General features: G+C 40.0%; 1 protein-coding gene across 5 annotated transcripts in view; it reads left to right on the top strand.

The window, feature by feature from the left end:
- Positions 1-13,107, top strand: part of sh3kbp1 (SH3-domain kinase binding protein 1) — a 37,239-nt gene extending 24,132 nt beyond the window's left edge. For 3 of the 5 annotated variants that reach the window (XM_085763128.1, XM_085763127.1, XM_085763126.1), the window contains exons 8-19: positions 5,355-5,424; positions 6,235-6,329; positions 6,495-6,590; positions 6,723-6,774; positions 6,876-6,947; positions 8,783-8,918; positions 9,027-9,097; positions 9,250-9,356; positions 9,799-9,936; positions 10,764-10,975; positions 11,062-11,125; positions 11,421-13,107. In XM_085763128.1, coding sequence (XP_085619254.1) covers positions 5,355-5,424; positions 6,235-6,329; positions 6,495-6,590; positions 6,723-6,774; positions 6,876-6,947; positions 8,783-8,918; positions 9,027-9,097; positions 9,250-9,356; positions 9,799-9,936; positions 10,764-10,975; positions 11,062-11,125; positions 11,421-11,459 — 1,152 coding nt within the window. In that variant the 3' untranslated portion in view covers positions 11,460-13,107. The remainder of the gene's footprint in view (positions 1-5,354; positions 5,425-6,234; positions 6,330-6,494; positions 6,591-6,722; positions 6,775-6,875; positions 6,948-8,782; positions 8,919-9,026; positions 9,098-9,249; positions 9,357-9,798; positions 9,937-10,763; positions 10,976-11,061; positions 11,126-11,420) is intronic. The other 2 variants (XM_085763129.1, XM_085763130.1) reach the window with 2 other exon arrangements.
- Positions 13,108-15,220: the final 2,113 nt, after the last annotated feature.

The raw sequence follows: 15,220 nt of genomic DNA, 5'->3' as shown, positions 1-15,220 counted from the left end.
TTATGAATGTTGTGGTTTCGCTCTGAGCTCAGAAGGTGACTCGTAGGTTTTGTAAATGGTGCGGTTGGTGTTGTTTGGCTTTCAGTGGCAGCTTTTTGTGTAGTTTTCATGTTTGAATTACAAAGAAAATGGAGGAAAAACACATCTGTGAAGGGCTTTATGTCTGGTGATGGTTAAAATACAATTCTAGAGGCTCTTTCACTCTGCCTGTTGAGGGGAAACATTACATTTTTGATATTTATTTGTCTTGAAAAATGTCTGTATTTTTAAATTAAAGGGCAAGTCCACCAAAAATAGTTTTGTAGCCTATCTGTTGATCTTGATTTTTAATTTTTTTGGGGGTGGTTAAAATAAATATATAATCAATTTTAAGGATCTGATATCAAGGGGTCACCAAAATTGTTAATGGTCTTTGCTAATCCAGATACTGTCGGTTTCATTATGAGAACTTTTAAAACACTCAAATGAAGACGTTTGAGAACAGTGGTGGGAAGCAGTTTTAAACCACGTTACATTATACTTCTACTTCACTACATCTCAGAGGGAAATGTGCTTTACCACATTTATCTGATATTGTAAGTGATGCAACACGCAGGATTCATACGTCTGTGAGTTAACAACAGTTATGCAAAAAGTTTCATTCAATATTTGTCCAAAAACTGGATGAAACAAACCTCCAAGAAATACAATATAATCTTTTGCATACAGAACTCTGTTTATTCTTCTTTCTCTTCTCATTAATCATCTCTTAACCCCAGATATATCTGAATCTTATCTTTGGAAACCACCAGACTGAAATACCTATAGTAACAGCAGTTGAAATTAGCTACACCTCCAGCACTAACAGTAAAATGCTGCTTCTACATTGACGAATCCGTATTAATAATAAATAATACAACTGATCAGAATATGTATTTCCAAGCCTACGTTTCTACATTACTAAGTACTGATACTTTGAACATTTCCTTATAGGACTTTGAATGCCTGACTTAATTGTATTGGTATTTTGTGTAGTAAAGTATCTGAATATTTCTTCTGCATTCGTGTAAAAGGCAGAAATTGTAAACCAGAAACCACAAGGTGTTTGGAAATGTGGTTTTTTCATGTTTTGTAATTTTGGTGAACTAACCCTTTAATGCAATACGCATAAGTCACAATTGTCAAATTATGTTTAGAAGAGAAAAACCTTCTTCAGTATGATGCATCTGTAAACCCAGGCTAACCACACCCTCTAAGAGGCCAAATGGCACTAAGGTCTGACACACTGGTTAATTAAATAGGCCTTTAAAAACTATACTGGTTGTCAAACTGTCTCTCTTTTGTAGTTGTTGTGGACATACGAGAGTGTGTGTGTGTGTGTGTGTGTGTGTGTGTGCGCTTGTTCCTAAGGATGTTTGTCAGCCTGTCCTGCTGAGCGGGAGGCTGTTATGTTGCTTTATGTTGAGACAAGTCTCTCTGCTCCCTAATGAGGCTCTGGAGGAGGTGACAGTCTCCATCCGGGATCAGGGAGGGGGATGCTGAGTCACTGGAAGCCACGTCAACTTTATAATTGAAGTGAAATGGAAGGTCGGAGGCTCATACATGGGTGAAGTCCCAGTGTGCAGCTGCTGCAAGGTTGGGTGTACTGCTACACAGATGTACAAAATGATTGAACGCTAGGTGAACAAGGTTTCTAGATAAATGACAATGATTCTGGGGGTGGGGGGCTTTTTTTATATGCCCGTGTTCAGTGTCTATGAGCAACAAAAGGAGAAGTGTGGAGTGTTTCCTCCAGATCTTATGTCTTTGTGGTGAGTCAGAGTCATCCAGCCTCGAGTTTACACTGAGCATACATTGTTATGTTAGGCTGGGTAGTGGCTCTTTAAGGCAAAACATACTTTACCACTTAATGCATTAATAAATCATGCATTTTTTACTAGCTTTTGAAGTGCCCTGCTGACAGGAAGTAGTTTGGATCATGCAAATTGCCTGGCAGATTACCAACGTGTAGAAAAGATCAATATCTCATCCTCTGTTCCTGTCTGTTCTCTTTTCTTTATCTGGTGCTCCAATTATGTTGTTTATTAATTAATGGTAATTTCATACTTGATGTGAATTCTGTTTCTGGTCATCACCACTGACTGTCCAAACTTCACCTAATCGATGAATGTGGGTCTATTCAACGTGACCAAAAGGGACTTAGTTTGTATTATGGGATTTCCATTCTGAATACAATAAATGTCCCAGTCAGAACAATGAATTGTTATATCCGTAGGTAGTTATTTGGATATGATACCAACCATGTGATAATGAAAAGATCTGTACACAGTGTACTTGTGTGGTGGGACTTTTTTTTAGGTTATTTTTGTGTTGATGGTTTAACAATGTGAATAGGAAAGATAAGAGTGACTGTTTGGTAAAGAGGAATGTTGAAGTTCTGTCTGCCCATCACTCAGGAAACTGTTGTGAAATGTCGTCTGTGCCTTCGGAGGACACTTCCTGACGTCTGAGAAAATCTGAGTAATGAAGCAATATGGGAAACGTAGGATACAGTGTTTCAGAGCCTCACACACGTCTTCGACTGACTTTGACCTTTCTTTCTTTTCTTTTAAAAAAAAAAATCATCTCTTGTGATCCCCCCCAATCTCAAATAGCCAACGACTTGGCTATAGCAAGATACTTCAGGTTTTAGGAACATCATATACAATTTTTGTGATCGACAATGTCGTAGTTTCCTGTGTTTTAATATCATGTTCAAAAGGACAGACACCTTTAGTAGTATTTATAAACAGTACACGGGAGTGGTGCAACACATCGGCATAACAGCATGACACCATGCACATTGTACCCCTGTTTGAATTTCCTGCCTCTGGTCACACTTTCTTCATGCAGATGGAGTGTTGGTTTACAGTGACGCGCTAAAACAACAGGATGTACAGTAGACGCAGCTGTGTTGGTTCTGTTGTGTGTCTACGAACGTTCAAACACTTTCTTTTTTTTTTTGCAAGTGAGAGTTGTGAAATTTGTTTAAATGTCTGACCCCCAGAAATAGTCGTCATCACTCTATCGGTATCAATAAACGTATTGGTCAATCTGCGCCGCCTCTATACTGCAGCATGTGATGTTGCAATGATGTCTCAATGCTTGTGGCACCACATGGGTCTCATTAGGGAGGGAGGGGAGAGGAAAGGAAGGGTGTAGAGAGAGAGGAGAGAAGCTAGTGGGGGTGGTGGGTGGTGGTGGTGGTTGGGACTTTTTTTTTTTTTTTCTCAGCCTGAACAGAACAGAGCTGTGTGTGTGTTCGGGACAGACCGGGTCCTGTTAATAACAGTGTATCTGTGTGTGTGAGTGAGTGTGTATGTGTGTGTGTGTGTGTGTGTATTTTCCTGGGGAAGAGCCACCCCGGTTCCACAAACACCATCTAGGGATCCACTCCAGCCGGGAAACAACGGCTCCTTTAACAACCTGTACCGCACGAGCATGCAAACACACACACACACACACACACACACACACACACACACCACGTACACACATACACACTTCATCCTCAAGTCAGCTCACTTGGCTTTTATGCTAAATCCAATTTCACCCTCTCTAATTAGCTGGTTAGCTCAGAGCCCGAGGGACGCTGATGCTCACTGGAGAGAAGTGATGATTTCAATTGTTTTTGTGACGATCTATTTCTGTTTGTGAATCAGAATTTTGTTTTTTGTTTTTTACCCTTTTGTTTTTGAATTAAGTTCAGTTTTGCTTAATTCTATTTGGCTAGTTTCCCTTCTTTTGCATTATTTTATATTGAATGTCTTGGCAGCATCATCACTCCAGGGCTAGCAATGATATCTGGCAGTTCACCATTTTGGTGAAGACTGAAGTATGTTAACAACTGGATGGTTTGCTATAAAATACCATGCAAATACTTGTGGTTCCAAAAGGCTGAATCCATTTAGGAAGCATGCTTCATTTCCCTGATGACACTTGGTTCAATAATAATGGCAGAAGGGGACAGTACAGATTTGATTGGATCTCATCATACATCCTTCAAGGCCTCCATTTAAGCATAACCTAAATGGTTAACTGATGATTTCCTAAAGCTAATAACAATTAACAGTTTGGGAGTGAGTCAAAGTATCTTAGAAACAGTGTATAAGAGCCTGGTGGAAAGTATTTTATCATTTAATATGATCATGTGGTATGGAAACCTGAATATTAAAGGGAGAAACAAACTGCAGAAAATAGTGAACTTGGCCTCTAAGATTTTAGGGAAGCCACAGAAACATTTGAGCTGATCTTTATGATGAATTAATTAGAAGTAAAGCTGAGGAGATGATTAATGACACCTCTCATCCCATGTACAGAGAGTTTGAGCTTTTGCCTTCAGGGAAGCAGTATAGACTACCGATGGCAAGGAAGAACCTATACAAAAAGTCCCTTCCCCCAGAAGCTGTCAACGCAATAAATAAGACCAGAATGCGGTAGCTAGGTACCCTGTTTACTCCAGTTTTTTCCTTTGCTGAGGGTTTCCCTGCACAGCAGGTTCTTTGAATAAGGCAGGTCTTAGACCCACAATTGTAAACTTGTTTTTATTGTGTCACTATGTGTTCTGTTGTTGTGAGACATGTCTATGGTGGTGAAACCAAAGAGGAATTTCCACTCTGTGGATAATAAAGTTTTCGTAATCGTAATCATAATCGTAATTCAATGTGGATTATACATTTGTCCTCTGGCTTTATTGAAAATACAAAAGACATTGTGGGTGTCTGTACCGTCTGATGTGTGATGGCTGCTGAAGGTGTTTGTCAGGAGGTTGTTTGGTGTTTCGATGTTATTTTATCGTTTGATGGTGGAAAGAGTAAGAAAGTTGATTTGGGTTCATAACTCTTGTGTGTCCAGTACAATCCAATGTTACGCAAAATTATGACTAGATATCAAGCGATATACAGCTTAAAATTGTTCAGTCTTTTGTATTTGAACAGCTGTGATAACTGTTTTCATTAAAGTTGCTCATATTTTTTAAGGGAATTAATGTTTTGAAAAAACTGCATGCTTAGCTCTGTGATCCCCTGAGGCTATGTTATCTATGAAAGAAGTCATCTTATTTCTTAAAAGGCCATTTGAGGTGGTGTATACTTTTGCGATACTCAATTGCTTCTAGAGCTATTTGAAATTCTCACACGTTTCCCTTTCATTTCCACCAAAACGACATCATAAAACTCTCTAGAGAGACTGCTGAAAGCTCAGGAAATCCCAAACTGAAACAGAGCGACTGCAGGTTTAAGGGTAACCAACCATGCATGAGGTTTGATTTAAATGTGTGTGAGGGTCTCAAGGTTTCTCAAGGTCTCCACCTGCTCATCCACCTGTTCATCATTTAGGTCAACGAGGGGAAAGTGGCGGGTGTTGCCCCTGAAACCATGAAGACTGAGCCTGACAGCAAAGCCAAAGGTAAGAAGTGTGTGTGAAATACAGTACGTGTGACATTACACACAGTTATACATTTATACAGCTGTATGTATTAGCTCTGATTTGTTCCAGAATAATTTAACTATATTTTTATCCATGCCCCACATGGAATGTAATTTCCTGCCTTTCATGTAAAAGACTTCCTTCCATTCTAACATTGTATTATTTGTTATTGTCGCTATATTGTAACAGAGTCCTGACAAAACACTGTTTTGAAAATACTTCCTTGTTGTTGGTGTGTTCAAGTGCTTGAAGAAAGCTCAGATTCCCAAGATTTAGGAGTTGGGAATGAAGAGCATTGCACTGACCTAGTCCACTGGATGAGAGACAATAAGCAAACGTGGAAATTATTTAAATAACAATGTGGATTTGATGGTTTCTTGGCACATATGATTTGTAGGTAATGGGCTAAAGCATGCTTACTCCAGTAGCCTACAATGTGACTCCACATTCAAAAGCTAATATGAATGTGTCCAATTTGCCTACCAGAGTATTTCTTCCCCCTTTTCTCCTTTTCTGAACTCTCCCTCTCATGATAACTGTATTTACTGTAAACTGTGGTGACCAGTGTGTTCAGCTTATTCCATTTTGGTAACACAACAACTTTTGGCGTGAAAATCTTCTTAATTCAGTCTGCCCTTCTGAAGGGCACCATCTGGGTATTTTTCACATGACCTTTGCTTGCAGAAACATCTCTCACAGAACAAATTATACCTCATAAAAACTTCTACCTCTTGTTATCGTTTAGTTTATGGCCTGTCTGACTTCATATATCATTTATTTGGCTGTCAGGGCGGGAGCAGTGTAAAGTTCTCTTTCCGTATGAAGGACAAAATGAAGACGAGCTGACGATCAAAGAGGGAGAGATCATCAACATCATCACCAAGGTGAGAAGAGAACGTATCTGTGTGTGTCACTTGTAGGTGGGTGTGTCTAACTGGTTGTTTGCATCCTGTGGGTTTGGACTTGTTTGTTCTGGTTAGAAGAAAACATCATTTGCATCCACAAACAATAAATACAAAACATAACTTATCTCTGTATCTTTTGTCCAGGAGTGTGCAGATGCCGGCTGGTGGATGGGGGAGATCGGGGGAAGGCAAGGGGTCTTCCCAGACAACTTTGTCAAGCTGCTAGAAGCTGAGAAAGAGGTTATTTTTGGCATCTTGACACAAGTAAAAAGCTGTGTATTTACTGTGACGTCTGAAGGCTAAAAAGTCTCAAAGACGTGACAGATATCTGAGGTGGTTTTGTAATGTTTCTGCACCTGTGTGTGTTTCCAGAGACCAAAGAAACCGCCTCCTCCCAGCGCCCCCTCAGCTAAACACACTGCAGGTAACACCTAACATTTTCTTCTTTGTCCTTGTATGTTGTGAAAGAGAGAAAAAGAGACAGATGAAAACAAAAGAAATCAAACCTTAAATTCTGACCTGTAGAGAAAAAGTCTGAGGTCAAGAAGGTTCCTCCTGAGCGGCCTGAACATCTGCCCCAGAGAGACCAGGATCGAGGTACGGTTTAACCCACTTCGGCCTCACTCGGCTGCTTCGACTCACTTCTGCCTGCAGCATCTCGCAACTTCCTACTGATCTGTTCAGCTGGCAAGGAGCAAATCAACCAACTAACACGCTTAATGATTAATAATTCATCTCTACATCTGCTGGAGTTTCCTTCTCAGAGCGAAACGGGACGACGGTGCTGTTTTTCAGTTGCAGAAATGGAGCTAAACAAGCAGTAGGTTCGTGTGAAGGGTGAATGTTGAAACGAGGGCAGATGGAAAAACACTTTCCGTTTGTTTGCCCCCTGTTGCAAAGCGAAGAATCAAAAGCTTTGATTGAAGAAATGGTGCCGACAACAGTCTTTGTGCAACAGGAAGACACGGGCATTGTGGTTTTAATCAAATGCATCAGTGCTGCTGGCTGCTGCTGTAAAACAAAAGCCTCTTACCCCTCAGTACACCCAAGTCATACATATCAGTTTCTTATTTTTTATTATTTAAATATAGTTTTTCTTTAATTTTCAAGTATATTTCAAATTAATAAAGAAAATTTAAAACAAAAAGGTAGAATGATGAAACAAGGGGGCAACAGCAGTCATGAGTCTCAGTCTATGACGTTTCATCAGTGTATGAATAAACAAGTGGAAACAAAAGGAAAAAAAACTCCCATCAATGCCTCTTTTAAATATAATAACTAAGACCAACAGCTTTATCTGCTTTGCCCGCCGATGTGCTCATTAGCAGCAGGTCAAGGTGTGTTTTTGGTACCGAGCTCTTACAGTTTACTCAACAATGTTATCTAAAAAAGCTACGCAAACACACAATACTCTTATTTGCAAAACAGTATCATAAAGATAATATATCAAAATTTAACATTTTATTGCCATTCATATACAGTAATCTATTGCTGTTATGTTATGCAGTTTTTAAATACATTCAGTAAAAATGTGTGATTAGTTAGCAGCCTTACTGCAGTGGTTCCCAACCTTTTTTGGCTTGTGACATCACAAATTTCTGTCCATCACGTGACGGCCGCCAGTCAAGATGCGCCAACTCAGATATTTTTATATGCTGCATTTTATTTGAACTCTTTATATTCAAGAATGTGAAAGTAAAGAATACAGTTTTTTAAAGACTTTGTGTGGTGTTTTTAATCGTAATTTTAAAAAGAAAAATAATTAGCTAAAAAAAAAAAGAAAGAAAATTATCAGTAATTTTTTTCATCAAGTACTAGACATTTCAGGCGACCCCATTTGATTTCCAGGCGAATTCACGCGGGGTCCCGACCCCAAGGTTGAAAAACACTGCCTTACTGTATATTTAGTGGAAGTTCTAAAACCCCATATTGACAAAAAACAGTCAAATCTAGACAGTATCTTTGCAAAATCTAACTTTTCACATCAGGAGACGGAAACTCATGAAACCAAAACAGACATAACAATACTAAATCCTACTGCTGCCAACATCCTGATCACCTTTGTCCACTTTAAACCTCTGATGTTTTTCTTAGCTTCTTCCTCTCCTGCTCTTGCAGCTTTGAGCAACCTCAGACCTCTCTTCTTCCTCTTCTTCTTTCTGTTCTTATTCTCTTGCAATTCTCTAACATCTTTATTCGACCGGCTTTAGTCCTATTGAATCAAATTAATCATTTTTTGCTGCTGCTGCTGCTCGTCTCTTCATCACTATTCTCCTTCGACCTTGCCCTCACCTTATTATGAATGTCTGTGCGTGAAAGTTTTACCTGTGTGTACAGTATTTATGTCTTGTAAACCTGTTTCAGTGATTATCTGTGTGTTTTGTATTATTTTGTATGTATGTGTGTGTGTATGTGTATATATGGGTGTGTAGGTGAAGAGGTGAAGGTTGGAGACATCCCCAAGCCCTCCCTCCCGTCTCTCCTTCCCAAGAAACCCCTCCCCCCAAAGACAAGCTCCTCCTCCTCCTCCCAACCCCCGCGGCGTCCTGAGAGACCCCCCCCTCTAGCGTCAGTACACACTCGCGCACACACTCACACACACAGGCGCTCTCAGAAAACATCCAGGCATCCCTGAACGCATCACGCCTAATGTTGTTGTATGGTTTACCTGCTCAGGTGTGAAAGCCCCAAGTCTGAGGGCAGGGCTTCGACACCAGATTCTACCCCTGACAGGTCACATGACACCGGTGAGTGTGATTGACAGGAGCAATCGACCAATGAGATCAGGGCATGTTGGTGCCTCTGTAACTGTCAGAGTGCTCTCTCTCTCTCTCTCTCTCGCTTTGCGTGCGCAACTTCTCTCGTTGAAAATGTGCGTACTATTTTTGTCTTTGTGCAGACGTGGACCTGGATGTGGTGGTTTCTTCAACAGAGAAGCTCAGTCATCCAACGGCGTCGCGGCCGAGAGTCACAGACCGCCGGCCTCGCTCACAGATCATCACACCCGTGAGTGTTGAGTTATTGTTGCGTCTTCCCCAGAATCATCTTATAGCTGTGTCCCAGAGAAATGCAGTAACCCAGGTAAAAAGACCAGAGGGTAACACTGTATAATAAGTACACACTGTTAACATTAACAACTTGTCCATGAGAGTGTTTTTGAGTTGTTGGATTGTGTATTTGATGAGTTTGATGAGGGAAACCAAGAAATCCCATTAGCCTCAGTAGCATAGCTCTGAGCAGCTTGCGGCTCTGCTCCGCCGTTCTAAAAATAGCTTGCACCGACAGTTAAAGGTAATGAACCTACTCCTAAAACCATAGGGATTATGGCAATGAGCCAATTTGCCAAAATGTTGAACTATCCCTTTAATAGTGTGTACTTATTATAAAGTGTTACCGACCAGGGCAGTCATTTTATAACACGTCTTTCCCTTGTCTGTCTCTCTTGCAGTCCTCCTTGTCTAGTATTGACCTGGACTTGCCTGTAGTTGAGGACAGGAAGGACAAGGAGAGAGGGAGGGATGAGCCGGAGCCTGTTCCCATCCGATCTATAGATGTATCCCAGAGAAAAGGACTTCCCACCATCTCTGTAAGACCACCACCTTGATCCAGTCTTTTTGCATTATTTATTTTATTCAGCAGAGGGCGCCCCAGCATCGATTTTCCTGTTTCTCCATGTATTGAGCATAGACTGTATGGTCTTGACTTGCACCCTGTCATGCACTACAATATTATTGGCATGTTACATAATTGTTTCTTTACACAAGACAAAGTGACACAACAATGCCAATGACATGATTGATAATCTCAACTAGTTTAGTAATGTAAAGTCTTAAAAGGTTTATTATGTTCTAAACTAGGGGTGTCAAACTAATTTTAGTTGAGGGGCCACATACAGCACAATTTGATCTGAAGTGGGCCGGACCAGTAAAATAATGGCATGATAACCTATTTTATAGAAAAAGAACTATGAATTTTTCCCTTTGTTTTAGTACATAATTAAGATGTTTGTAGTTAATGTACTGTCGTTTTACAAAACATATTATGAAAAACCTGAAATTTCTTGATAAAAATATGTGCAATTTCAGCAATATTATGCTTCTTCTGTCTTCTATGTAATTTTCACACTTGGCAAATTCATCCTGAGGGCCGGATTGGACCTTCTGCCGGGCCGGTTTTGGCCTGCGGGCCGCACGTTTGACACCCCTGTTCAAAACCATTGTAAAAAGTTAAACATCAGTTTTTCTGATGACTTACCTATGTTGACCTAAAAGTTGAAACTGAGAGTAAATTCTTCTCACCTCAAGGTCAAATATTTTTCACCTTTTGTCTATTTTGTGCTGTCATTTAAACGACCACTACTAATAATATAATAATTCATAAAAGGTTCAAATGACAAATCTGTATTTTTGTTAGGCACCTGATAGTAAAGCACCACTGCCCGCCAAGCCCTCTGTCCTGACCCCACCCAACGCCGGCCATCGACCCTCCTCCCCGTCTTCCTCGTCCGGTCTGAGCCCCTCCCCCGAGCTCCGGCACTCGCCCATGACCCCTCCAACACTAGAGGAACTCAGGAACCAGTTGAGAGACCTGAGGACCTCTGTGGAACTGCTGAAGAGCCAACACAGGTAAATGTGTGCATCATACTGAAGTTAACAATAGGCTTGTGTTATGGTTTTTTATCATAATGCTGATGTGTTGTTGTGCACTTCAGGCAGGAGATGAAGCAGTTGGCCAGTGCCCTGGATGAGGAGAAGAAGATACGTGTTACTTTACAGGTGAGACTCGTAAAGGACTGGTGGGTGGAGTTTCTTTTTGTCAGGGTTTTTGTTTTTACAAAGTGTAAAAGTACTGTACTCATTTTGACCACAAGAGGGCAAAATATACCGCTACTTCAGTATGATTTTGACTAAAAGTTTTAATGTTTTTTGATTTTTTTCTTCAATATTTAGGCTTCAATATTTTGCCATTTACACTGCAAAATGATTGAACATTAGCCAGCATCAAATAACTGAAGGAAAAAGAAAGGTACATTTATAAATGTCCTGACTTTGTGCAATATTTGTTTCACAGATGGAAGTAGAGCACATAAAGAAAAATATGTCAAAATAAAGACTGGAGCATCCTCATCTGCGCACTCTGATCACCACATCGGAGGCCATCATCTGAAAACATTTTTCACTGTTGGCCGAGACACTTCAGCCAAGATAAAGTTTGTGCCAAATGATCATCACGATCACCATCAGCAACAATTCAGCACCATGGAATCAATCAGCCACCCCCCTCCCCCTCCCCGACGCCGTCTTATCCTGTGTTTACTTCTTTATTTGTTCTTTTAAAGAGGCTTCTCTGTTCAGTTTACTGCTATCTTGTCAGAGCTTGCTGTGCCACCGGTTACGGGATTGACCGTGGCCCGTCGCTGTGTGGTTGCCACGGTTGTAAAAACGATGAGACGGGAGGTGTGTTTGCCGTGGCGACCCCATTGGTACTTTTTTTTGTTTCTGAGTGTGAAGGAAACTTTGGGACTCGACCTCCGTTAGCCTGGCTGGTTCAAATGACCTCTGTGCTGTTCTGCGTCCACTCTGCGGCCTTTTGCCTTTTTATCTAGGGATGTGTGTGCGTGTTTGTGTTTTGTTTTCCATCCATGTGAGGACTGTGGATGTTACATCTACAGTGAGGTCATCGTGGCTGGTCCTGACTTCTTCAACATGCTGGAATAAAAAGTTTGGATTTGGGTTTAGGGGTCAAAGCACACACTTTAAAGGCACATCATTATCATTGGGCACATTGTGCTTGATGCTCCTATGGTACACTGCAGGCGGCAGATCAGCCATTAACAGCACTTGCATTCGGCCATATTTCACAATTCTTCCTCCTCTTCTTAGTGCCAGATGATTTTAGTGAAATATTCAAATGTTGGTTAAAACTACAAGCACATCAGGATTCTTCCCCCTTCAGTAAATCTCACCAACACTATATGGGTGCTACACAAAGGAATAGTTTGACATTCTGAGAAATGCACTTTTGCTTTCTTGGGGGGAAGTACTGTATGAGAAGACTGATATCACTCTAATGCCTGTATGCTCAATAGCACAAAACTGGAAAACAGGGGAAAATAACTTCTCTGGCTCTGTCTAATTCTCACCATCACCTCTAGTTCAGTGTGAAAATGGCAATTTCTGGTTTTACAGTGAGGACAAGCCACTGCTTCCTGTCAATAAATAGTCTTGCGCATGTCCACTGGTAAAACCTTCAACTGTCATTTTTACATTTTGGTTTTATTACCTTTTGACAGAGCCAGGCTAGTCAGGCTTCAAATTTTATTTTGAGTAAAACATGTCTCTACATGAATACATCTATGATAATTTTCACATCAAGAGTATTGCCTTCCAGATAGACTAAACAAATTTAACCTCTTTTGCTTTTGCACTTTGATATTGCGACTCATGAGACAGCTGTGCTGGTCGCATCTCACCCCGAAACTCAAATTGAGATCCATGTGCACCTGGTGTTTCTGGTGCTCTTTTGGCAGCAGGTGAAGGTTTAAGTTAAGGACAGGGATCAAGGAATGTATTATAGTAAGTGTTAAGTCCTCACAGGTAAAGGAAGATAAAAACATGTATGTGCATGTGTGGTAGCATGTATGTTCGACTGTTTGCCTCCCTTCCATAAATGTGCACAGAATCTATGGCAACCTGTCACTGTGGCCTTCCTGTTCCAAATCTCTCTTCTTTCTTTCTTTCTTTCTTTCTTTCTTTCTTTCTTTCTTTCTTTCTTTCTTTCTTTCTTTCTTTCTTTCTTTCTTTCTTTCTTTCTTTCTTTCTTTCTGTCTCACTTTCTGTCTTTCTGTCTTTCTTTCTTATGACAGTGAGAAAACTGCTACAATTGAGGCTACAAGTTGTTTTCTTGACTTGGTCCTTTCTCTCCAGGATAGTGATAAATATATATACTTTTATATTTCAGTGTAATAAAGATGCTATTATGTACTGTATGTGTGCATATTTTATTTCAAAAAAACAAAACAAAACTGTTTGAATCGTCTGCCGGTAAAATGTGTGTGTTTTTATCCAGTCCATTCTTGATAGGAGCACTACATTGTGTTTCTCATAACACTGGTAACTGGTGCTCCTGCATGGATGGCTGCTAATAGAGCACTGCCATATACCACTGTATGTGATAGATGAAAACTGAAGGCCTGAGTGAACAAAAGGAGAAATGAAAGCCCTGATTCAGTCTTAACAACGTCTTAAACCACTGCAGAATTAAAACAACAGCATTATTTAGATGTAACTGAAAAACAATGACAAAGATGATTGAATTGTCTGCTGGAAAAAAACAAAGTGTGCGTGTGTTTATATACAGTACAGACTGTTCATAGGAGCATTTTGTTCCAATCTGTTGCAGTAATTGGTGCTCCTGCATATAAATGACTCACAGAGAACTGTATGAGTTTGTGACAGATGGAAACTGCATGTACTCAGTCTGAGTGAACAGAAGGAGAAGTGAAAGTCCTGATTCAGGCGACTTAGACCACTGTGGCAATAACGTCAAGAGGATTATTTTGATGTGATGGGGGGAAAAAACAGATACACACTTTCATAAGCTTCACTTCTGCAGTACATACAGTAGTGGTTTGGGGATGTATGACTGTCTGAACACATATTTATAACAGCAAAATATCCTACCATATAAAAAGGCATCCATGTTAACACCAGTTTATTAACACGTTCACTATTGCAAAAATAATCATTTAGTAATGTTTGGTTCACAACGTGTTTCTGCTGCCACCAAGTGTCCAGAAAGCCACTGAGCTGCAGCAGGTTTTTGGAATTGTAGAAGAAAATCAACATGTCATATATTGGTCTGAGATAATACATGTGTTTATTATCCAAGTTCCAAGCAGGAAAATAAGATATTTTCAGATTTCAGATTTATTTATTTATTTTTAAATGGGAACAGTACATATTAATGGACATTGACATGTAGATATGTGGGATTGTAGCCAAGTGGCTAATTTCCATCCCCAGTCCCATTGGCAGGTTGATGTTAGACATAAAAAACAATGACGATAAAAGTACAAGAGGCAGGACTAGGACAATAAAACACCTTGACATCTTACACAAAACATATATGAACGACATACATAAACCACCAGTTAACTGACAAATATCAAGTTTAAATGTGGCATGAGCCAAAAATGTGTTTGATATTTATTTATTTTTTAGTGTGTTTCACATGTAGTAGTGCAGTCTAAGCAAGCTGGAGTTGGTGTGTCTTTACTGAAGGTACCTTTTCCTCATCTAATAGCTTTAATCCTCACTACACAATCCACTTCTACCTTATAAATCTTTTCAACCTTTGATGGATACACTTAGATGCAAAATATGTTTTATTGTTATTCCTATGGTAACTAAAAAAAAACAATTAGTACCTATAGTGTTCTTACTACATGTATTCCTATACTGTATTACTTGTATCTGCAACATACAATTATAATACTGTAATGGTGGTTACATTAGAGTATTGAGGAGGGACCAGTGGGTATCATGACCCCACTTTGAGAACACATGGGCCGGTAGTGTATGTCCCTTCTTGTCAGAGTTTGATGGATGAGCTCTGGTCAGTCCAGTCCAGTCCAGCACTGGCACACATGCCACCATGCTGACTATCAGAGTCATGTGCTTCAACTCAGTGCAGGAACAGTGTATTAACTGCAGCATGAACTCTTTACTTCCCTCTATTGAAATGTAGATATGTTAGCAGATATTAAAAAAATGTCCAGGATCTTCAGGAAAAAAACTTCAAGTACAGCCATGACATCAGAAAGTGAAACCTGATTCAGGATAACTGATGAGGAAAAAGGGAAATATCAT

Source organism: Trachurus japonicus, chromosome 20 (assembly GCF_045865225.1).
Source record: "Trachurus japonicus isolate A0001 chromosome 20, Traja_1.0".
NCBI lineage: Eukaryota > Metazoa > Chordata > Actinopteri > Carangiformes > Carangidae > Trachurus > Trachurus japonicus.
The sequence above is the reverse complement of the archived record's forward strand: the minus strand, read 5'-3'. Positions and strand labels throughout refer to the sequence as shown.